General features: G+C 34.4%; 2 protein-coding genes across 11 annotated transcripts in view; one reads left to right on the top strand and one right to left on the bottom strand.

Moving 5' to 3' along the window:
• The window catches only part of LOC138936417 (venom dipeptidyl peptidase 4), a 315,499-nt gene that overhangs the window by 249,579 nt on the left and 39,942 nt on the right, over positions 1 to 25,978 (top strand). For all 9 annotated transcript variants that reach the window (XM_070301827.1, XM_070301834.1, XM_070301830.1 and 6 more), the window contains 2 exons: positions 15,477 to 15,529; positions 22,270 to 22,469. In XM_070301827.1, coding sequence (XP_070157928.1) covers positions 15,477 to 15,529; positions 22,270 to 22,469 — 253 coding nt within the window. The remainder of the gene's footprint in view (positions 1 to 15,476; positions 15,530 to 22,269; positions 22,470 to 25,978) is intronic.
• Positions 1 to 25,978, bottom strand: part of Rpi12 (RNA polymerase I subunit RpI12) — a 130,518-nt gene that overhangs the window by 60,906 nt on the left and 43,634 nt on the right. The window lies entirely within an intron of this gene.

Here is a 25,978-nt window from a genome sequence, read left to right on the forward strand (position 1 = left end):
CGCCGCGGGATTCGAACAATGTCATTAACGTATCTAAATTCCGGCATGCCCGGTGTGTCACCATTGTCGCTGACCGCGTTGCTTTGTCCTTGTACAATTACGTGTACGCGCGTGTAGGAAGGATAGCGCGGATCGCACTGCCCTTCGAAGAGGCGAGCGCAAGGGGACGTGTATAAAGCAGACGCGATAATGGCATCGGGATAGAAATTTCGCTATACACCTACTATGCTTCCCGATCTTGTTGCTCGTAATAAACTTTGCTCTTCAACATGCTAATGACGGCCGTGTATCCGAACATCAGAGATTGCTTTATTTCAGCCGGAAATTGCATTGCATTATAGCTAGCACACGTACACAAATTTATTCTCAGGAGATCAATCATTTAATATATTCTAAGAATAATTCGAGAAATTATATTTTAGATTGTAATTTATATATTATTTATATATTATTATTTATATCATAATTTATATTATTTTATATTATAATTTATATGTGAAAATTTTTAAATAAATTATATCTGTATACATACACATACTCATTCATATCGAAAATTTTTCTTTTATATTCTTCTTTTTCCGGAATATTTCATTCATTTAACACGGAAAAAAGAATATTCTCTCTTACCTCTTACTTCACAAACAGCACTTATAGCCTTTCGCAATGCTGTTGGCTTTGCCAGCGTAGTTCGTTAAAATTTCAAGTTAAAAAAACTGTTTCTCTCTACTAAATCCAACTACATTCTCGCGAACTTTCAAGAGTATCGAGCGTTGCATGTAGTACCGAGAGAATGCGATTGCGGAAAGGGATAAGATAAAACGAGACTCGTAAAGAGAAGGATTCGGTGACGACATCCCCTCACGCTAGATGTTGTTATTGCGCTTGTTTGTACGTATTTGGAGCTAGCGTAGATTTCTACCGGTCGACAGAAACGCGCCGCACAGTTGCGTTGGATATTCGGTGGTCGTGTCTTCGGTTAGTCCCTCGTTCAATCCTCACTCCTCGTATAAATAGGATTAGGGCTTCTCGTTAATGCAGTGAAAGAGAGAGAGAGAGAGAGAGAGAGAGAGAGAGAGAGAGAGAGAGAGCGCAACCATACAATACACATATTGCATTTTACCTTTCAGGACAGATCTTTGATTTCAATATCAACAACGCATCTATATTTATATTTTTATTATTTAAATTTACTAGTTTATAAAGTTTATAACATTCCTTTTTTTAATGAGGAATTTTATAAATTTACTGTAAAGTTTTTATGAAATTTTACTACAAAATTTTTTACGAGATTTTCAATATTATGAACAGTTTTCTCTTTCTTCTCTCGGGAATTTTACACTATTTTCACAAGCTATTTTTTTTTTATTGAAAAATCTATATATATAAGTCGCTGACGTCTGTCTGTCTGTCTGTCTTGTCTGTCTGTCTGTCTGATCGCGAACTACTTCCACATTTATGGATCGATTTTCTCAAAATTGGTACCAAAATTTTGCAAATTTTTCGGGGATGGCTACTTTTTTTTTTTTTTTTTTTTTTTTTTTTTTTTTTTTTTTTTTTTTTTACACCCTCTCCCATCCACCAACCCACGCACCCACACACTTTATTTCATATTTATGGACCGATTTTCTCGAAATTGGTACCAAAATTTTGGTACCTTTTTTTTATCGAAAAATATAAAATAATTCGAGAAAAAAGGATAAAAATTTTTTTTTTATCGGAAAATATTCGTGTCTATCGGTTGCCGAAAAATTTCGGTCAGAGAGCGTAACTAAAAACAGACCAGAAAATGGCACGTAATTTTAGACGCCGTCAGGACACGTAGCCATCAACATTGGCATCGCCAGGTGTGACATGTGTTTGAAAAATTGCCAGTCATCTGCGTTTAAAGTTGAACGAAGCGTCGCTGGACGGCGCAGTGTTACGAAAAATTAATTCACGGCTTAACGCACGTCAAAGGATTAGGGCTGTAGCGTATAGGTACAATGCGTCACCTGCGAAAGTTCAATCTACTTGATATATTTCATCATACTGTGACGAATTACGGTGATATTCGATAGCGCGATTGTACCGAGCTGTATTTTTCGTCATCATAAATTCGACGATTTCGTAACTCGGATATTTTTATGAAAATCTTTAATCTTCATTTAAACATTGCTCCCGCTGTATATTTTTCAAAAAAACTGACCGTAGAAGAATCGCCAGGTCTCTTTATCATACAACTTTTTTTTTCTATTTTTTATGATAATTAAGATGAAATGCATTTTTTTTTAAATGTGCCTATGTTGGTTTGCTCATTATTGCTTGAGTTAATTTAAAAAATACTTAAGTAAACTTATTTTGATGAAGATATTATATATGAATATACTTGGGGAAAAAGAGAAAAAGAATATGAAATTTTTGCGGCTTATGATATAAGATATTAAGCCACGCAAAGTTAATAACAGTAGCATAAATAAGTTGGCGTAACAATTATAATTACTGCAGAACTCCTTTCTATTCTGTTTAAAATATTAAAATTGTTTTAATTACGTAATGCAATTATCTCATAACGAGGAACGTTTTTTAAACAACAATAATAATAATAATAATAATAATAATAACAAATAATAATAGAAGCAAAATATATTTTTGAAATAAAATAATTTTGATTCTTATTTTAAATTAGCGTGAAAATTATTAACAATAATTAATTCGACATTTTTTTGACTCTCTCTCTCTCTCTCTCTCTCTCTCTCTCTCTCTCTCTCTCTCTTTCTTTCTCTTTCTCTTTGCTTTCTCAGGCGGTATTATTATTATTTCTTTTTAAATATATTTTCTTGTTAAAACGATATTTAAATAATTGAACGAATGCCGAAGCAATAAAATACACGCATACGACACACATATATTAATAGAAATACAGACACATCAGGGATTCGTCGCTCAAAATGGAATAGCATAACTGTTCTTTTCAATGTAAAAAAGTCCCATAGGGCATTCAAGGAAGATATTCTCAGACAAATACTATCTTGTAACAAGAAAGGGAACAGACACTTTGAGATAATGTTAACCAAGCTGGAAATGCTGTTTCGCGAAAATGAGGTCTTGAAGTTGGTACGCTACTATGTGGCATGCGCAAGTTAGATCGCGCATCAAATTTTATGTTTCACAAAGTGTTATCATTAACAAGTTGTCAGTATACGAGCAGATATTAAAGCTTAAACCTAAATACGATTAATGAAAAATAAGATATTTATTCTCGTCGTGCGCGTATTAAACTCGAAAGATTTTCTATTTCATAGTAATAAATTTTACAATGACATTATTTATTTTGTACATTATTATTATGAGTAAAATAATATATGCTGCGAAAGATTATAAAAAATTACGTAAAATATTTAATTGAGACGTGTATTTTTTATCTCAATATTTTTTATGAATATGAAACGTCTCCGCAAATTATTTGATTTAACAAATATTGAAATAAAATTTGTTTTCAGTGTTACCTATATAGTTTTATTATTAACATTATTTATATTTGCTTCACGATTTGTTGTATATGTATTATAACATATATGTTATTGTGTGCAATAGAGAGGAATCGAACATAGGAGAGCGATCAAAGCTGATTATATGATGATAATAATTAATAGCCTAGTTGATTTGAAATAATATGCATAACAATTTAATGTTTGGTATCATTGAACAAGTTGAGGCTTTGTTAGTTATAAAGCGAAAGGAATAATAACAATAATAGGAATCGAAATTGTACGGTTGTATAATTCTATAACTGAGAAGGGAATGGACAACATTCGGAATATGTATATATGTATATATTTTATATAATATTTGAAAATAATTATTAAATTTTTAATTCCCTTATGCGTTTAAAGAGAAGCTTTTTAAAATTTCTATGTTGGACATATATTTATATACAATATCTTTTTTTTCTTGTATCAAGAAGAATTTAAATTATAATTTAAGCAAAAAAATAAAAGCTAATTAAAAACAAGTGAAACAAAATTTACAAATTCTAACTTATTCGTCTATATCGCGTCTTTAATTTATCACTAGTGAAGGCTTTGTTTCTATAAAACATTTATTATAAATATGAATCTCGTTTATTATACACGCGTGAATATTTTGAAACTTATCAATCTCGATAACATTAATTAAAGATGAGCGTTCGCGTGCTAGCGATTTTATCAGATAAATAAAGTAGATACATCCCGAGCGGTTTGATAGCTGTTGTGCAATCTGTAGCCCTTTGATGTACCGATCTACTTCGTCGCTATATTCAGTGCATCTCCGTTTATGCCCATGGGAAATGGCCTGCTGGGCTTCATACGGGTGATATATTACCAGTTTTCCTGAAAGGGACACACCGGTAATTCAGAGAGGCGTCGATTCTAGCAGCGCGTTTGTACGCTATATACAATATATATATATATATATATATAAGGTTGCTTCCACTTTTTTCGGACCAACACCTCGCTGGACAGACGAGTGCTTTGATCGAGAAAAACTCTTTAGAGTAGCAGCGGAAGGATCTATATAACTTTCAGATTTCTTATGAAAAAATTTTCGATATTTTCCCCACGACACTGTTGAATCTTAACAATTTTCTAACAAACCAAAAAATTTCGTATTTTCGATTGTTAATCGTAAATTCTCTCTTATTGCGACAAAAAATGTTAACAGAAATTATTTTCGAGAACATAGTGTTTGTTTAGTTTATGCCACACCGATATTGTCACAGAAAATCGAGGCAGATGTTTATGAGAAAGAAAGACCCTTTGGCCACGTTAAAGAAAGCGTGTGTAAAAATGCCCTTTACGATATCTTTTTGAAGAAAAGAAAGAGAAAATATCGTTATATGGCTTGGGAACGATATATAACATGATAGAGTAAATTATGATATATTAAATATATCAAAAAGAGGAAGAGAAGAAAAACATTTTTGATTTATTATATTTTTATTTGTTGTATTCAGTTATGGTTCAAATCTAAATATTTTATCTATTTTTGAAGAATTAATTATATATATATATATATAAATAATTCTTTAAAAATATATAAAATTATTTAATTATTGCGTAATGTCTGAAAATGGGCGTCTGTGCATATTTTTTATCATTGCTGTGCGAAAAAGAAAGACATGCTATCGATCTTTTTATGAATCTCAACCCTTCATTCCACCTTCTACAAGCTTGTTTATAAATCGCTAGTAACTTACCGTTTACCATAAGTTTATATTCCTCTTTACCGCAATGACATTATACGTTGACGAACATTGGATCCTATCGAAGATAAAAATATCGTCCCGTATGATACCGGCGCTATAATAAGGGTATCAAACGACAACTCTGTAAATTAAATCGCCAGAAAATAGCTTGGAAAATATTTAAATTGCTGTTTTGATGACGGAATACGAAAAGAAACGAACGAGTTCCAACGAAAAAAGATAGTGCCCTCTTTCTTAATAATATGATTTTTTTCTCTATTCAATAATCGTAAAGATTTCATCGCATATATTTTCTCGTAATAAAGACAAGTAAAAAATAGTTTATACACGTAAATAAAAAAAATATCATAAAATTTCATTTTTTACGTTATGTGTCTTTTTGAATATTCAAAAATCTGGCAAACCGTTATGGAATTGATGATTTTTTTTCAAAAAATTTTCCCTCGTTAAAATCGCTCGTTAACCGGCCATGGTGAATAGCCGGCCGAATTTATCGGTGAATTATACGAGGTCGATGAAACCGAAAAAGTTGCGATTATGCGGTGAAACTCGTTTGACCGATAATGTTCGAGGATATTAACCAATAAAGGGCCCATATGGTGTCGAATAGAGCGCAATCGGTGCATGTGCATCTTGATTTACTTTACATTATGTGTCTGCGGTCGAAATTTCCGATGCGATCGGATAATATAAGTACCAAGGGTGCCCGACGTCCCTGGTCCCTCATGCATCTCCTTGTACGATGCAAACCACAAGTAGTGCATTAGAATCAATTATTAATGCGCCACTCTAAGGATCTCGGGGGCCGGCGATCCACTCGCGCGGATTGGCCTTGTATTGAAACGGACGCGATTTTTTTTTTTTTTTTTTTTTTTTTTTTTTACGTAAGAAAAATAGTCACGAACGATTTATTGCTCTCTTGACATAGATAAAAAAAAACGCAGGGTGATATTTTTCGCTAATTCAGAGAGAATATTGTAGAAAACGTGAGGAGATTTTAAAGAAGGCGAGATAAAAAAATAAGCTACGGGATCATTAAAAGATTTTTCTCAATTTCACACTTTTAATACTTTGAAATTTTTGAATAGAGAAAATAATTGATCTGTATGTAAAATATATTGATTCGTGCACCAAACGTGTCGAAAGATTTTCAATTATTTACAAATGCACATGATGAATTTCTCTGACCTACTTTTCGTTTCCAACTTTGATCATTTTCATTCATATAGCAGTAGTGTAATTAATTCACTGCACTTATCAAACCGCCGGCATTCATTTATTTCGTCAAACTTTTCATTAAACGCATGATGATGGAATTCGATAATGAATGTAAAATATTTTCCATCTGAGATGCCGTTACTTTTATTGCGCATTTTAATAAGCAGCATGAAAAATATTAATATACAGCAATTTTCTTAATCAAAATGAAAGGCTTGTACCGAAGCGTTCTGTGTTCTTTTTAAGCCAGATGTTAAGCCAATGATAAAAGTATAATGAAAGAGTGAACGTAATGAGAAATTTTTACTTTTAATCGATAAATTACTCGAATGGACGTGGTTTCGCCTGTAAATCTCGCACAAAGACCTTAACTACTGCATATTAGAACGTACATCACCGTGTACACATATTACTTCTCGTTAATTACGCTTTTAAGTACACATTTTTTAGATATTAAATTATCTTTCTAAATTACTTTTCGCAATGTTAAAGTAAATTTATTTACGACTTTACACTTTCGCGCGATTCATAAAGATAGATGAAAAGAATCTCGTAGGTAGTAAACTAGCAAATACTCGGGAACATGCCAGTGCACTAATCTTAATGTGCATCTCGTGCAGCGAAATCGAAACAAACGCTTTTGGCCCGTATATGTTATCGACGCCCGTGAAAAGCCCTTGTTTTTTTCTTCTTCTTTTTTAAAGCGCGCCAATAAAAACGAACGTTGAGATTTTACTGCGCGGACGCATTTGATATATATATATGCGGCGTTGCCATGAGCGAAACTATGCAGTGGAAAATCGATCCTGGTCAGATCGCCCGAAGACCACGAGCTTCTTGTTCACTTCCATTGTTCGACGCGCCTTCGCACGATCTCGACATCGCAGCTAAATCGATATTGCTCGCGAGTCTAAGTACTCATCGGGCTGGGGACAATCTAAATTCCGCATTCCTTTTGCGATACGACGCGTCATTTAACGCATTAACGTAACGCCGGAACGACGACGAGAAGCGGGATAAACAACGGCGAGACTATCGAGAAGCGAGCAAACGTACCGTTAAGAAGACATTAACGATCTTTGGTCGAATGTTGCAATCTTTGTTCCAAAACTGGAAAGCTTAAGCCGGTCCGGCGAACACGTATCGGAATCTGTATTGCGTACTGTATTATAAGGGTGACTGGTCCCTGGAAAGACATGGAAAATATAGGGATTCATAGGGATGTTTTTCGTACCTATGGAAAAATCAAGGAATTTTATTGGGACTCGGGAATATTTTTTTTAAATTCTCTTTCATTTTCTGCTCTCAAATTGTAAACAGTCGGCAAATCAAGTGAATTACATGTTTAAAATATATTATCTTTATTGTAATTTTTAGTAATAAAAAAATTAAAATTTTATACAAGTGAAAAATGCTCATCTTGCAAAGGTTTTTTTTCAATACATTTATACAAATCTAGCACTTGAATCCGAAATGATTGTATCTTTCCTTGGTATGAATGAAAAACATTAGAAAACCCATGCATTGAAGAAATTTGTTTTATAAAGTTGCAGCAAAAAATCTTTAAAATATTCTCTTTGCCTGGAATTTTGAAGAAAAATCTCTAGTAAATCAGGGAATTTTTAAGGAATTTTTTTTTTTTTACAAGATTTGGACAGACATCCTGTCTATTTATATATTCATAGATATATATCGTAATTGTTTCAACGATCGCGCGATTTATATAATCATATTAAAGAACGAATTTTTTTAATAACTTAATTAATTACAATTTTTGCAATTTCTTTTAATTTATACAATAACATTAACATGCAGAATACGGTAACTGAAATTGAATCGCGAGTTTAAACAATTTACGATTTATACGAGATAGTTGAGACTTTTTCGATATATCATATGGAATATTTTAGATTTTAAACCGCGACTATGTGCACATCTCATATTTAATTCTGAAGTTTAATCGCGCGTGTTATCTTCTCTGAAGCATAAAACAACATCGTGCAGCGACTTTTATTCCTTGATGATCGCGCGTCGCACGTAATTAATTAGTTCGCACTCAAGTTCCGCTTTCAGTTGACAAATTAATTATTTCATTTGTCGCGCATAATCCTAACTACTTTGGTTACGGAAAATGAATGACGTGGAGAAAATCCGTATTAATGATTCTTACTGCTCTTTTCGAGATTTGATCTCTTTAAACTTATTCCGATTAGTCTACAAATCCCGGCGATCGTTTTAATAATTCGGGAGAGAAACAAATATAGAAAATACAATATATCCTTCTTTTCGCACAAATCAATCTTCAAATTTTTTTGCGATGAAATTGAAATCTATATTATATCTTTATTTTTATGTATTGCGCTTATTTTTTATGGCAAAAATTTTATAATATCTTGAGAATTATATCTCGAAACTCCTCGAAACTCTTCATACGTACGACATCGATTATATCGTGAATAGAATTATAATTCGTTCACAGGATCAATATTTAATTCGCTATCGTGTCGATGTTCGACAAAATTCTTGTAAACCCTCGCCATCAATGATTTATCAATTATTACCGATTCAATATAGACCGCGAAGGTCTGATTTCAAGCGGGATTGATCCGATTCGGTTCGTGACTGGACTCGCGCTCGTGTCCTGAAACTGGGTACATTTCGTAGGAACAAGTTTGATTCCGCAGTCGATTCACATATCGGAGATATGTACGGTGTGTGAGAGACCCTTCGGAATAAATCGCTCGTTTATCGGGATAAGGAGAATCACCGGGGCGAAAATCGAAACGTGACCCAGTATCGTGAAAGTGCTTCATTCAGTCTCCACGACGGACGGTTATTCGGCGAGGAACGGCGAGTATAAATATTCGCGATTCGAGTCCTCCTGCAGTAAAATTCAAATCTAAAATCATCTCGCGAAAATTTTTTATATAATTTTTTCGCGGAAATTCTTACTCTTTTCTGCGACGATATTACAAGATATACAAAATGCTACTCTCTCTCTTTATCGTTGGTTTGTTATTTCTTATTATGATATAACGCGACTTGAGATACCGATATATTTAACATTTAAATTCTAATAATAAATTTATTAGTTTAGAGAGGAATATTCAGAACTTTGTAATTAGAGTAAAAAGTTTTACTTCTCTTCTCTATTAATTATCCATCGATACATGTTAACTATTTCACAATGTTATAATATTAACTTTACTCCCTTGTATCGTATTTACTTTGATTCGTTCCTTGACTATAGAAAGTTAAATTCTTATTACGAGAAAAAAAAAAATTGTAATACTATTGAAAAATGTCTGATCACAGAATTTTAATTTTAAGCAATTTCGTTAGCATTAAGGGTTTCCATAATTTACGAATTAACATACATACGTATGATGCACGATCCACAGAAATTTTACAGAACATTTCACGCGTAATAATTATTCCGAGGTAATCCAACCGCGTATGACGTATGTGTCTGTCCGTCACCCGACGAAATTGCGCATTAAAAAAATAACTTAAGAAATGTTACGACGTCAAAAGTTTATTCGGTGCATCATTAAAATTTAAATCTCACATCTCTCGTCGCTTCGCGCGCGTTTTAAACGCGCTTGTATATTTAAGCGATATAAAATCAAGGAAAGTTAACGCGCGCGTTTTCATTCTTCTGGGAAATTAAATCGAGTGAGTTACGCTCTAAGAATTAATTGCGGCGAAACCGTGCCGGGCATAAAATCGTATACATGGTTTTTCGTTTCAAAAGTTTCTTAATTAGCGTCTATCCGTTTAATCGATCCTATACGCGGGAAACGTTTTTAGTTTTTAGCGACATTGGCGATTTGTACGGTTGACGGTTGGCCACTTGTATCGGAGCGCGCGGCCAGTTAACCGAAAACCAAATGGGTGGTTCGCCTCTGGGAAATTAAGTGCGCCGGCGGAAAAACGCGCGAAACTAACAACGGCAACCGCAGGCTGCATTACCAAAGCTATCGGTCGTCGTCCAGATGCATTCGTGGGAAGAATTTACGCGATATTTTTGCGCTCGCTACTATTGTTTATTAGGCATCTTTTTACAAGCACCGGTTATTTAAGCGCCTTGTCATTTTATCTATTAAATAATCCGTCAAATATCGACATATAAGTATATGTGCTTCAGAAAATTCGAGAGAAAGAGAAAAAATATACTCGATAATCTTTTTTCACGTCATCTTATCTTATTATTATGTATTATTTATTATTATAAATAATATAGACTTATGTCAATGATATAAATTTGTAATTTTATTCTCACTAATTAATGGAAATTAACTAACATAAGTATCGCAATAAAACGCTTAGGTAATCATCTATCGATCGATTCTATTACACGAAATTGTACAGCATATACCGAAAAGCGCAACAATCGCTATCAATAGCAAAACGGAGGATGTTTCTCGCTCATTCCACTGTATACAATATCTACAATCAAAGTTGTTTAACTTTGATCATAAAACGGATCGTTCGTTCCGTTCGAAGTAATATATAGGGCACGTTATATTATCGCCGATAATATATCACAGTGGGAGCGCAACTCTGAATCCTTAATTAATCAATCAAACATATTTCTATCGTAATATATTATTTATTGCTAACTAGAAAGTTTCTAAATTAAAATATATGTGGATAAAAAGTGAACGATTCGATGCATAAACCGCTCATTCGCTCGACGAACGGGATATGGAGCTGAAATTAGAACGCGGACGAATTGGAGAGGAGCTCCGCGTCGATTGTTGGATCTTTTTTCGCGTAAGAAATTATACGCAAGTTTTTTTTCTCTCGCGAAAGAATGAAAAAGGCGAAGATACGAGTGGAACTCTTCTTGCCCGATAGCGCGGAAGATAACGCTCATGTGGAGATTATACGATCGTCTGTCCACTCACTCGTACGTGTTTGTACGCGCTTATTCGCGCAAACAATACGTCCCCCTCTTCTCGCAGCTATTCTTGCCCATCCATGCTTAAACCGCGCGAATCGAAGCGAGGAAAACGCCGTGCGCTTCCGGTAGAACGGAACCGCGTGTCCCGCGGCGCTGCGGGAATTAATTCCGCGTTAAGAATTGCATGCTCCTGCGCGCGCGGGGATCCAATGAAACTCCCTATAACCCGACGACCAAGAAACATTAAATCCCGCTTTAGACTCTTTTCCGCCTAGTATTCCCGCCGGCGTCGTAACAATGTCGGGGAATATCGGCGCTATCAATTGTGTACAACGGCTTATGCCAGCCGTTGACCGTTGAAAATGAAGTAATCGTTTACCGAATAACGAATATCTTCCTATTCCACTCGAGTAGCGAAATTTATAAACTTTCATTTACTCTCATAAATTGTAGTTGTTTATCGCGTGTGGGAAACATTTTATCGAAACTATCATTTCATTTCTGGATACGAAGTTAATCCCGTTTCCATTGAAGAAGAATTTATCAGTTTAAGATGAAAATTAAAAGTAGTCAATTAATAAAATAATAAATTATAATCGAGAAATTTTAGTAAAAATTTATAAATTCGACTATATATAAAAAAAAAAAAATTATTCTAGAATTCTCTAAACTCAATTTTTTTTTAGAGGATATAACAAAATTAATACATGAAAAATACAATATAATTGATATATTATAAATATCTCTCTCTAACATATATAATAATTAAATATCTAAGATATGTCATGCTATTTTTAATCCCCGGTATATTACACGACGAATTGAAATTTTTCAAAAATTCGCTACAAGAATATTTGAAAAATATATCGGCCGCTTCGTTATCATTGCAATCGTATCGAAAGAAAAGATCGTGGCTTGTCATTTTTCGATTCGCGTAACGTGTGCCTTGATTAATCCCTAACACGATTTTCATTTCGAAATCCATTTTTCATTTTCCTCCCGTATGGTTTAAATTCGCGGCGAAATATGAATGCGATGCGTGATGAAAACTACCGACACAGCATACAACGATTCTGCAATATGGTAGAATATGATTCGGATAACGCGGGAAGAGTTCATACAGATGTGAGATCTTTCGGAAACCATATTTCCGGCATTACGATCAACTTTACGACGCGATCGTGATACTTATCGAATGGAATCTTGAAATTTCAATCGCGTAATCTTTTTCTTAATTCAATTACAGGTGACTTTCTTACCCATAATATCCCATTCGTCGATTTGAGACGAGTTCTCGCGAGGGGATAATTTAGAGAATGAACGAGTCTTTATTCCATCGTAATCTTTACGAGGCGTAGCAACAAGTTGGTAGTAAATTTCAGATAAATTCCAATTCGTCGTCACCTTCGGAATCCGAAATTGTTTAACTTATTTCGAGTTCTCTCTCAAAGCTGCTCTCTCAATTTTCTTAAATGTCGATTTTCTAATCGCGATTCTTGTTATAAAATTATATGAACTTCGCATGAGTTTTACCCCCTCATGTGATTACATACATATCTTATTATTATTCCATTGATATTATTTATTTTAATTTAGATTTAGCTAATTCATAATCTAATTATAATTATATGTATAAAAAAAAATTACAAAAATTAGGACAAAAATAATTTATCGATAATCTCCAGAAAAAAAGATCTTAAAAGTTCACTCCAAAAATATTCTATATGTGACGCTGAAGCATTGACCTCGTATCCATAAATACATCTCGCCGTCGGATGATCCTGAAATTACGTGCTAACGTGTTGCATATTGCACAGGACGAAAGAAAACGTGTCCCGTACCCTTAGGAAGACTGGAACGCCGAAAGGGGGTTAATGGAAGGGCAGTGTACCTCGGGCAAAAGTTGGTGTTGAAGGCGGGAATAATGCGATGGAAACGAGCACATCGCCCGATAGTAAACGCAGCCGCAACACGTGAAAATGGCGTCGCTCGACCTTATCAGGCGGTCCATGATTTATAGGTCTGCCCCGAAAGAGAGTTAATGGAGGCAAAATAGCGCCGCGGCGCCGCACACCATGAATCCTTCCGTATCGCGCTGTCGAATGGTTCGTTCGACGGCCGGTTCTCTCTCTCTCTCTCTCTCTCTCTCTATCGGGTGCCCGGATCTCCCGGTTCCGAAATGTTCCCGTGGGAATAACGGGAGCGTTCCCAACCGCAAGCGTACGTTCACTGTATCTATCTATCTACCTACCTACCTGTACCAATTAACACACCAACGGTTCCTATAATCATTGCAGTTATATTATCTATGAAGCGATCGTTGTGTGCGTTACAATATCAGTTTGCATGATTATCTAATCGTAGATATATTATACGAATATATATTTAGAAATAAATAGAAAAAAGAAATTAAATCATACATTTATTATTAAATAAAACACATTGCATTTTTTTTTTCTAAAAATAAAATCTTTATAATTATAGATAATACATCTAGCGATTATCTTTGCAAAATTTTTTTCTTTCGTTATTTAATACGCGATGACGTGATTTTAAATAGGTACGACCAGATTGAATTATCGAGAAAGACAAGAAGAATACCTTTGCGTACAATTTAGCAATGAAAGTTTGCTGTTGATAATTAATATCAACTAGATTGAAAGACTCGTCCTCGGAATATCCAACGACTCACGATTCACCGCGGAAATTTCGATCGTTAAACTTCTAAGCGTGTTTTACGTCGTCGCCGATAAATTCGCACGTGCGTTTATGCTGGTCGCAACATGCTTGCTGTTTAAACTTCGGACGCACGTTTATTGCTTTTATTACTATGATTATTATTAGTGTACAAGGGAGGAAAGCTATAAGGGGCGTGAGATACGCTCGGATTAAACGATCTTCTAAGAGTCGAGCCACCTCTTGCGAGTGTACACAGCTCCGAAGTTTGTGGACTTCATATCTAATGGGACTAGTACGTAGTCGATAAAAGTTTACAATTGGTATTTCCTAGATTTTTAATTTACGCTGTAATCGGATTTGAATTCATCAATTCGATCTCAATAAAATATCTGAAAATTGTATATATATATATATATATATATATATATATATATATATATAATTTATAATTTAAATATATACACTAAATATATTATATTTAAATATATTACACTATTAAAAAAAATCAATAAACTCTAAAAATATTTATAGTTTTTTTATTTTTATAAATTTACAATTGCTCTTTATTAGTAGAGTGTCAGTTTATCTCTCTCTAATGACATCTGACAAAGCCACTTTGCCGCGTATTAACTATCGCATCGCACGACAAAGTATGCCTATTACTTTGATCCTACACGCTAATCTCACGTGTGTATACGCATGGGAAACAATACGAGCGGGGCTTGGGACGTACGGTATTTTTATCAGCGCTGACTTTATTATATTTTTGCGCTCTATCCGTATCACGTGAATGACGCGAGTAACACGAGCGAGAGATTTTTATGGCTAGTAACACACGGTTGGTGTTGGGGATTGTCGGGGTAACCCACGGCAAAATGCGGTAACGAAATAGAATCCGTGCATGGGATGGCGTGTTATCGTATTTTACGTTACCCGGTCACGCTCAGATGGTTTGCACGGAAGCGAATCTTTTTAACGCTACAGACTCCGTAGCAGAAAACTTCCATCACTTGAATGCCATTGCTCTCGCAGCATTTGATCGATTTTTCACTGTCGGAAGTATATCGTAAGTTTATCAAAAGTATACGACATATTCTCAAAGTCGATCATAGAGGGCGATGCGTGAAAAGAATGATCCGAGAGTTCTTTTTCTACAAAAGACATATGCGAAATATCGCGAAAATGCAATATAAAAAGGATAGCTTCTTAAGAATAAGCTGCACAAGAATGTGGAACAGTATAATTAATTTATCTCAAGAGGTATATTTGATGGAAGAGATAAAAAGATCGAATTTGATAAGAGATAACTTTGCACGTCCACTTGAGATATTTCGCGTGCACTTTTTTTTTTTCCTCTCCAAAAGGTGGTCTCTGGAATATCGTATATATTCGATCACATTAATCTCGACAAATTTACTAACGCGTCTCTCCTCTCTCTTTCTGTTTCAGCTGTATCGTCATACGTACCTGGCCCATTACAGGATCGTGAATCTGGAGACACTGTAAGTAAACGAGCCGTGTCTCGGCAGCGTTTTGCGACAATCATATCTCAAATTTATTCCGTGATCAAGTTGAGATTTGCATTTTAATCTCGGCCCCCCCGTCGTAACCCGAGACGGGGTGAGGGGGAGAAGGGAGAAGATGGAGGGGTAGGAGGGAAGTTGGAAAAGCTGGGGGCGTGCAAATTACAAACTGTGCACGAATTTAATCCCGTCTCGTCTTACCGTCACCGCTTTACCTTACCCGCTCTACCCGTTCCGCGTCTGAGAACTTTCCTTCGCGGATTTGATCATTAACTCAGCATTTAGGAGCGGTTATATCACGATTATCGCCATTCCCCGACCGTCGCAATCTCTCGCTCTCCTTCCCTCGTTGGCGAGAGAAAAAAAAAAAAAAGTTAAAGCTATATCTTTTAGGGCCTAAACCTATTTATTTGCACGGCTGTGACGTTTGCCGATCTTGCAAAGGCAGCACAAATTTTTTACCCTCCCTCTCTTTTTTTTTTTAACGAGAAAATCTCCACTCTTTTTCTTAATTTTTTGAATCATACTTTTTCTCAGATTCGACTTGATTAGAGAGATTTTGGAATTTAATAAATTCCCAGTTAATTTTTTGATAAATTGTGTCAATATTATTGATTTGAATTTATTATATATTTAATTAAAGTTGTTAAAGAATCAATTTCGACAATTTATCATGCTTCTGGTGAATTTACTTGTTCACTTGCTCACATGTTACACTATTTGCACATTTGTTTATTTATCAATATGATTGTTATATATGCATACTAAATATTATTGTTTGTTCCATGCCATTTATTTATAAAAAATTATATATTTATTCGTGTAAATTCTATATTTATTGTATGAAAAAATACATACAGATATATAAGCTTGCATGTCAATCTTTTTTAAATATAAAATCTGTAATTGTTATCGTAATTGAAAATTTTAATTAATCACGATAGGTAAAGATTACTTTTTTTTTTTTTTTACCGACAATAGTTACGGAATTAATATAATCTTTCATAGGACAATCTCGCTTCCTCTCTCTCTCTCTCTCTCTCTCTCTCTCTCTCTCTCTCTCTCTCTCTCTCTCTCTCTCTCTCTCTCTCTCTCTCTCTCTCTCTCTCTCTCTCTCTCTCTCTCTCTCCATATATTAGTCAAACTTTCCCTGAAATTTAAATCATCCGAGGAACTAGGTCACCTGTGAAACTCGCAAAATTTCAAACATCAATTTCTCACGATCGCGAGTCGTTCGCACTCCTTCGAAGGATCCTGAAGTTTATTCACGCGAAACTACGACGCTAGACATCCTAGTTCTAAAGCCGACGCAATTCCGCGAGATTTCGCCGTTATGTGCGGATGCTTGCAGCTTCCACGGCAGGTGAATCTCTCCTTCGCGAGCTTTACCGTCGCGCTTGAGATCATCGGCCTCAAATAGTCACGCAGATCAAATCACGCTTCCTTTCCGAGCCTGTCTCGAAAGACGCAAAGATCCGCTCGTCATCTTTGTACATACAGGTCGCGTCCTTTCGAGGTTTAACCACATGACCATGTGTGTATATATATATATATATATGTACATAATTCACTGTCGAGTTTGAGTTACATCGCTGGTTTTTCTTTTTTTCCGGAGAGAGCCAAATTTGTAAAGAGTGCAAACGAAGTAGTCTTAATGTGCGAAGTATTTCGAGAACGTGTACTTTGACCATAATATTTCAGCTTTGAATTTTGATTATTTTAGGCAAGAAAGTATAGACGTAGCTGAACGATTAAGAATATTAGAGAAGATGCGAAGCCGATTAAAAATAATGTAGGACAAAAATGCATACGATGCTTGTATAGGACGATACAAACATATGATTTGAAATAATAATTAATATTATGTTTTATTTATCTTATATATTAACTATTTTAAAATCTTTAAATATAATAAATATACGATGAGTAGTATCTCGATCCAAGAAAATGTTAAAAGGCGCGTTTCACGACGAATTTTACAGATAAATAAAATCTATTGTATACGACTACTCGTCCATTTTCCGACGATAGTTTCGCGCGGGAATGAAAAGACAAACGCGTATTCTTAGAAAAACGAGAAATATTCTCGACGATATATCGCGCGCGATAGTCAACATCATAATCTTACGTTACTCGTTGTTTCGTATATTATGCTTTGCATTTTGACGTGAAAAAGTGATTTTTCTTTGGAACGAATGCCACGCAAATGAAAGACATTTTTCGAGATATATGACGCCAGAAATAAATCCCTTAAGCAAAATTTATGCTCATTTACATATATCTGCTGTTCATATCCGCTTTTATTCGACACAAAAGTATGTAAACTCGCGCCAAAACATCATTTTGTACTTGGATAAAAGTTATCGTTTCCGCGATTATAATATTGCATTTATTTTCGTGTCGTATGTATCGCTGCATACGTATTTCGAATCCCATAGTTTCGTCGGATAAAATACGATTAAAATTTACATACAGAACGATATTTTCATCGCTAATATATTTCGACGACAAAAGTTCAACTCAATACATATTGATACAGAAAATATATCCCATACAGAAGAAGTGTGTTACTCTATTTATATTAATTAAATATTTATATAATTTCAATTTATATATTTTTATATATTTAATTTATATATTTTTATATATTTAATTTATATATTTTTATATACAATGACACAAGTTTCAATCACATAAGCTAAAAGCAATTCATTCTTTAGTTTACGAAAATAATTTGATTAAATTTTAATTACACGCCTTCTCACTCTTTCTCCCCTTCTAATGTCCACGGACATCGATAGATTTTCCTAGTTGTTGAAAGTTTCTTTGACATTATATCGCAGCACAAAGGTACAATATCACGGGAGCGCAGTAGGACGTGATCAAGTCTCATTTCGAATTATCTCTAAAATCAAAGCGGGCCAACTGTACGCAGACGGTTTTTTTTTGTAAATTTCGCGATTGCCGCAATAGTTTGTTCACGCGTGGCGGCAATCACGGGGGCGGAAAACAGTTGGGTTCAGTAAATCCGTCGTCGTTTTTGGTTTTCGGTGTCGCGATAAAAGCCGGGACGACGATATACACGACGGCATATGTGCGCGTGTGTGTGTGTATGTACCATATTTTGGAGGTAGATGCGAAAACGGGGAACGAGATCGAGATGGAGAGAGAAAGAGAGACAGAGAGAGAGTAAATAAGCCGTGAGTTTCTGCTCGCTGTATGTTCCGCGTTGGGCGAGGCCAGGCTGGGCGAACCCTGTTCAGGGTTATAAACCCGGTTTGTACGCCGTATGAATACCGGCGTCTTTATTTATGGCTTTTTCGGGAAGAAGTTTGCCGCGGGACGACGAACGTTATCCAGTCGACGACACGAAGACAGTCAAGTTGCGCGTACGCTTTTCATCGATTTTCCACGGCCGGCTGGCGCGGATGAAACGCCAGTGGATAAAGGAGGGGGAGGGGATGGGTCATTGCGCGAATCCAGCCGGAAAAAGCCCGTTTTTCTATGCGACGGCAAGTCGTAGGAGCAATTGAACGGATCAGTGCAACAGTGTGGTCCGATTCAATTTTTTTTTTTTTTTTTTTTTTTTTTTTTTTAACCCGGAAACATTTATCTTAATCCTGGAACAACGTATTATAGTACACGCATGCATGGATTATATATGAGCCCTAGCATTTAATAAATTCGAGGTTCTTCTTACCATTTTTTTTAAAGTGTTATAAAATGCTGTGGTTTGAGAACATTTAATTTACATTAATTTCTTCAAGTATCCTCTTTTAAAGATTCTGGAATATTTTGATATATTTAAAGATGTGGAATGCCTTATGTCGCCTCTTATCTTCATAAGATTCTTCATTAATTTAAAATTTAATATATAAAATTATTTTCTCAACAAAAACATTAAAAGCTCCGTTGCTTTTGAAAATTAAATATCAGAGGTAAGTAGGCGAAACAAAATAAGGTTATATAATAAATGTTTGTTTATCTCATTTAATATCTAAATATCTAGAAGCAAGCGGTCTTGGAATCAATTTCAAAATGCTCTCCGTGAACGGTGTTCGATTTTTATTGTCTGTGGAAAAGAGGCTTTCTCTCTTTTTTCCTTTTTCGTTTTTCTTCTCTTTGAAATGTATACATAAGGCCATATATATGCATATGTATTTAGAGAATATATTTGAAAACATGTGCTTTTGTAGGGCATAAAACAAATATTACGCTACGTAAAATGAAAGTTGCATTTTTACAATGTTGGAAACTTTTTTATCGATGTTGATTGGAGTTTCTATCGAAACGAGTTTTCATAAAAAGCGTGGAACATAATAAACGTATAAAATGTGTTTTTTTTTTTTTTTGCGGAATAAATGTTTATTTAAACTTTAAATTGTCGAAGAGATTTATAAAAGAATTTAGTAAAGAGACGAAACCTTTTTTTTTGGTTCAATCACTCGGGCAAAAATATGTAAAACCTTTCGATTTTGCAACGATCGATGAATTGAAAAATTACAAGAATACATTTTTATATTTTATCGAGAGATTGTCTTTTTCCGCGCAATTATTTCATTGATTTATTAGCGTCATGTGGTTCAGTGACTCGAGCATCGATTTATTCGTTTCTTCCTCGATAACGTATCTGCCAACAGTTCTTACGTGAAAATAGACGCTGATAGTTTTCCGTATACGGAAATGGATGCTACGATAGTTGGCAATTTGCCATATCTAGAGAAAGAGAGAGGATCTGATCGAGACTTCAAAACTTTTATTCTAAATGAATTAAACTTTTACTCTAAATAGTAGCGAAAGAAAATAGCGCTCACGAGCGTGTAAACCGTGACACACCTTTTGCAGAGCGTCTTAAATAAACCATCGTAATTGTGCGATGCAGGATATAGTGTCTGACCTAAAAATTTAAAAGAATCGCATCCAAGATTTAAGATAAATTTTCGCGATTTAAATTAAATTTAGTAAATATAATGCAATGCATAGTATTATAAATTTATATATTTTAATTCGAACGCGTAGAAAAACAAAAATTTACAAAATATAAAACTGTGAAATAATGGTCGATCAAAACTGTATAATCATGAAATTCTCAGCTGTAGCGTTTGAATAAACAGCGGCTTCAATGTTTTTCATCAATTATCGGGATTTACAATAATATTTTTATCAGGTACGAAGGCAAAAATCAACTTCCCTTAATCGGTTTTTCTCAAGCTCTTCGTTCACAGCTTCTACCTAATCGCGACACGAGCATCAGAGGTCTTCAGTCTTGATAGAAATTGCCCGATTAAGTTTACTCACTCGGTTTACGAGGGAATTGTAAAAATATAAGTATTGAAAATGAGGATATCGCGAGACTATCATCTCTTTTAATTATATTTCATTCATTTCTGAATGTATGTAAAGTTTTGAAAAAAGAAAATCATCGTAATTATATTATAATATATAATACAATTTTATTAATATCGTATGAATAATTGATACACGCATTAACGTAAGAGATAATTTTATTCCCAGCGGTAATGTACAATATAATTCCACAATAGTTTTTGTCGCCTAAACATACTCGTTAACCAGATCGCCGGAACAGCCACACACACACACCGGTTCCAAGATTAATTACATTTCTGAATTACAGTCGTAATTATTCCCAGAATAATTAGTTATTTGATCATTCCCTGATCGGTAATAATCCCCCGCCATTGTTCAAGTTCCGAACCTTTGACGAAGAATTTGCGGCCTTCGTATTACGTTTCGCTGGTCGAAACTAGCAGGAACAATACGGAGTTGTAGTTATGCGAGAGACTACATCTCTCGGTTGTCCGGTAGTTTCAAACTAGGACCATGCCTAAAATCATAGCGACAGAGTTACGGGCATTGTTCAACCGGGACACACTGACGGTCATTGTTGGTTTACGGCGATCGATCGCGAATGTTAAACAATAACAAGATGGACGTATTCCGATACGCTGATATCTTCCCTCTCCTCTTCTTCATCCGTTTCGATTTCATAAACTCAAATTTCAATAGGTCCATTTGTAATGATTAATCGGATTTATTCGGATTAAAATTGATGGATTATACGAGACGAGCTTAAAAAAAATATACATATATATATATAATTAGTTTGAAGATAATTGCAGGCTTCCCACATTTTCGTGTTTTACGGTTCTCTCTTTATACTTGGTATATTATTTTTTCGAGAAAAAAGCTTTCGCCAAAAGTGTGTCACGGCGGTATACATTAGCGAAATCAAGAGATACAAAATAAATGAGAAGTTTATTTCGCGTCCTATTTGGTTCCTTGGCATTATTTCATAATTTTTCCTTCCTTGAATTAAAAATAGTGATATACTATCCGCCATCTTCGTAGCACCTTTCTTTTTTTGCTCAACTTTTTTTCGCTAAAATAATAAAACCGACATATTTATGCAGAGTTGTAATGTTTTCGTTCATCCATCTCTGAGCGTATCCTTCGGGAGAAAGAAAGAGAGAGAAAGAGAGATGCTAACTGATGAACTTTTTATTTGCTGCGGGAAATGCGAAATACACGAAACATGCGAAAAAGCAGGAGGGACGCGCGATGGTGACTTTTTTTTCGCGAAATGCGAAAGCACGAGTAGTAAACCGCCTTGACACGCCCGAAAAAAAAAAAAAATCGTTGTGAATTGGAGTGAGAAGCAATTATTTTTACCGTATTAATCGTTACAATTATGTTTTCAGAACGGAAACGATACTGGCGGCGAACGAATCTACGCCGTTGCAGCTCGCTACTTGGGGGCCACATGGCAACGCCCTGATCTACGTTCATCAGAATAATATCTATTACAGACCGGAAGCAGAAGTGGCCAATGACTATCAGATAACTAACACGGGAGTGTTCGGCACTATCTACAACGGAGTACCGGACTGGGTGTACGAGGGTGAGTAGAGGATTTCATCTAATAGAGTGTGAGAAAAGTATATTCTACATATATATGTTTATTGAAATTATTTAACAAATACTTTGCGTTAAAATTAAAAAATAAGAATAAATCAATAAATTTGTAAATAATATAATCCTAATAAATCTAAAAAAAAAAAAAAAAAAAAAAAAAAATTATCTCATAGTCATCCAAAAAATTAATCTCCCTCTAAAATATTCAATATTAAAGTCAGAAACTAATTCAAGTTTCCTCTCAATAAAATCTATGGGATTCCGATTTAATTCAGCGCTAAAATTCCAATAAAATATATTAAAATTGAAGGATATAAAATTATACTATATATCATATATATAATTGAAACTTCGCAAAGTCTATAAATGAATATCTTTCTTTTAAAACTAAAATAATTAAAATAAATTTCACCTCATAGGATAATATTTGAGAAAGAGTCTCTTCAATAGCACACGCGGCTATCGTAAAATTCATTGTCAAAGGCTTTGAAGTTTTTTTTAATTTAAAAATGAAAGAGCGCGCTAATAATTCAATGAAAAAGACGATGAAGGTTAAACTGGGTTAATATTTGATCGTTTTACCTTTCGTAAAAATTTCGTGCAAAGTATCGTTGTTCGATCCGCTGTTTGTGTAGCTGAAACTGCGAACTATCTCAATTTATCGTACTCGTGTACCTATACTAACGGTTCAACGAATCGCGCAATATTTTTTTATTTGTCCCTTTGAGAAATTTGTTTTTACAAAATATCCCTCTCTCTCTCTCTCTCTCTCCTCCCTCCAAAAATATTTTATTTATTTTCTATTGGGAAACATCCGATTAAAGAGAGAAGAGCGACCCTGGGATGCGAAAAAAAAATATTGGGAATGATGAAATTTGCGTGAAATTAGCGGAAAAAACCTTGATGCTGATTAGTCTGTTCTTTTCTCGTAATAAGAAATTAGGGTAATGGCTCTAGGGTAATAATACTCATTAGAAATGCAAATTAATATAGCGTCTTTTTTCTCCGTAAGAGAAAAACTATTGCAATTGATCTCTAAACATGCTCTGTCTTTTCATTTGTCAATTCTTTTAAATCCAATTCTTTCAATTGGATTGGAAATTAAATCAGGTAGGATATATATATATAATTTTCTACGAAATTGCATGTATCTCAGCAAATGATGATTAAAAAATTATATCTATCATATAATATATTTTATAAAATTATTAAAACTTTATCTCTCATAAAATTTTATTGAAATTATATTCAGAATCGAATTTTCAAAATATTAAAAGATTCATAAATCGAATTGGCGAATTTCCGCTTTGTGCGAGACGACGATAATGCATCGCGAAAGAAACACATTCAGCACATTGTACAATAATCCGCGTAGCCGATGCTTCAGAAGGCTTATTCGCGTTTGCATTTTCTCGAGCCTTCATCAACTATGCCCTTTTTCCACCCTTAGCTTGCCCCTTTTTTTCGATGTCACACCTTGTTTTACCACGCGCGGCGATTACGGCGAGGATCAACGGATGAGGCGCATAAAAATTCATCAATCAAGAAGGCAAGTCCGCGAACAATGTGAGAGGGAACACCCTGACGGGTTACGGTCACTTCCACTAGATTTAGTTCCTATATCCTGAGTGACATTCATCACCATGAATATCGTATGTCGCGGCGATAGTAAAGTTGCGCGTCGATTTCACGGGTAAAAGCATTTCGTGCAGAGAAACGAGTAGAAGAAAACATATATAAAGAACGGCTTAAAATAATGTATTATTATTTATTAAATGATAATAAATAATAATTTTTTAATAATAATAATTAATAAAATTAATTTAATAATAAAAAATAATAATTCATTAAACATTTATTATGTTTTTTTATTAATAGATAAAGAATTTTATAGAAGTTAAATAATTTATGGAAGTCATACATCGCGATAAAAGAAGAAATTAATTTTGATATCGAATGCCACCAACAATCAGCGATGGTGATCAGAGATTATTGCTTGCGCGATTGTTGTATTGTCGTTTTCATTTTTCGACGAATCTGCATAAAAATACCCGCGGCTATGAAAAAAGCTATGGACGACAAGTGGATCAACGGGATCCATATTTAAAGGGATAAACGCGGCAAATTGTCCGGATTCATAACGTCCGTGCTATTGGCAGCTGGATCGGAGCAGCTGCCGCCGTTGAAAGTCAACGGAAAAAGCCGGGGCATAATTTAAAATGCAGAATCACGCCACGCTTTTATATATGCACAATATATCCCAAACGATTACCTCGCAAGGCCAACAGTTTTGTCTATTGACCGATGCGAAAGATCCATATCTCGTCGTATTTATTCGCGCATTTTCGCGAATACAACCATTTCATTGTCAGTTTTATCAATTGTTGAATATTGTATAATCTATGAATTTTTTACGCACCCATCGGCAACATAAGAAATTTTCTCTCTACCTTTTATAATTGTTTCATATTTTTAATACAATATATATATATATATATATATTTTTTTTTTTTTTTTTTTTAAGGAAAATATTAAATATAATAAAATATATAATAAATATATTCAAATTTCGTAAATATCACAATTGAATAAAACTGCAGATAAAAGAGTAATTTGTGAAAAATTCGAATTGAACAATTATGGCTATTTGTGAGAGAGACTATTATAGTATCATAATGTAACGGGTTTGCGATCCTTTCGCTCTTGTGATCTTTCGATCGGTCAACGACCATGCCAAATAATTAAATCGCGGGCCGCCATCACTCTATGATTGATCTCTCCACACACGTAAATGATAGAAATTGTTTACGCATCTCTGTTGTTGATTTATCGCAAAAGTTACGAGTGAATCGCGTCGTTTGGTCCAGCACGATGCGACGCGTTTTGTTTTCGCTGTCGGAAATGGTGTTGCAAATGTGAGAGATTGAGGTGGATTCTACAGGGAACTGATAACTTCGTGATATATCTATATACGCAGATACGATATCAAGAGAACCAAAACAACACTCTGGTCGTTGATTTTCAGAATAGCATAGAAATTCCGTTACCGCCATAAATATCGCGGTCAATAATGAGAGTGCGGTAAGACCGTAGCGCGTTTAAAATTGTGTATTTCAAATTACGTCCATTTTAAAAACAGCACGCAAATAAGGATATGTGCGTGTTGAATGAGAATATGTGTAAATGAGTTGCGTATAAATTTTAATGAACGTAGTCAACGCGACGTTATTTGAAATTCTCAGAAAATATTGCTTTATAGAATGCATTTTTTAAATATTATATTAATAATTCGTTAATTAATAATTTTGGTAATCTTGATATATATTAATTTGTTATTTTTTCATTTGAAAACGAGTAAAATAATATCTAATAAAAGGCTTAAGGGATGTAGCTTGTAATTTTATAAAGTTTTTGATATTTATATCCCTTTCGAAAGTTATATAGAATTTACACTTTTATCACTTGTGTGAGAAATGATATTTCGTTTATTCACAA

This window comes from Polyergus mexicanus, unplaced genomic scaffold (genome assembly GCF_030449975.1).
Source record: "Polyergus mexicanus isolate NDT 795.1 unplaced genomic scaffold, iyPolMexi1.0 SCAF_9, whole genome shotgun sequence".
NCBI lineage: Eukaryota > Metazoa > Arthropoda > Insecta > Hymenoptera > Formicidae > Polyergus > Polyergus mexicanus.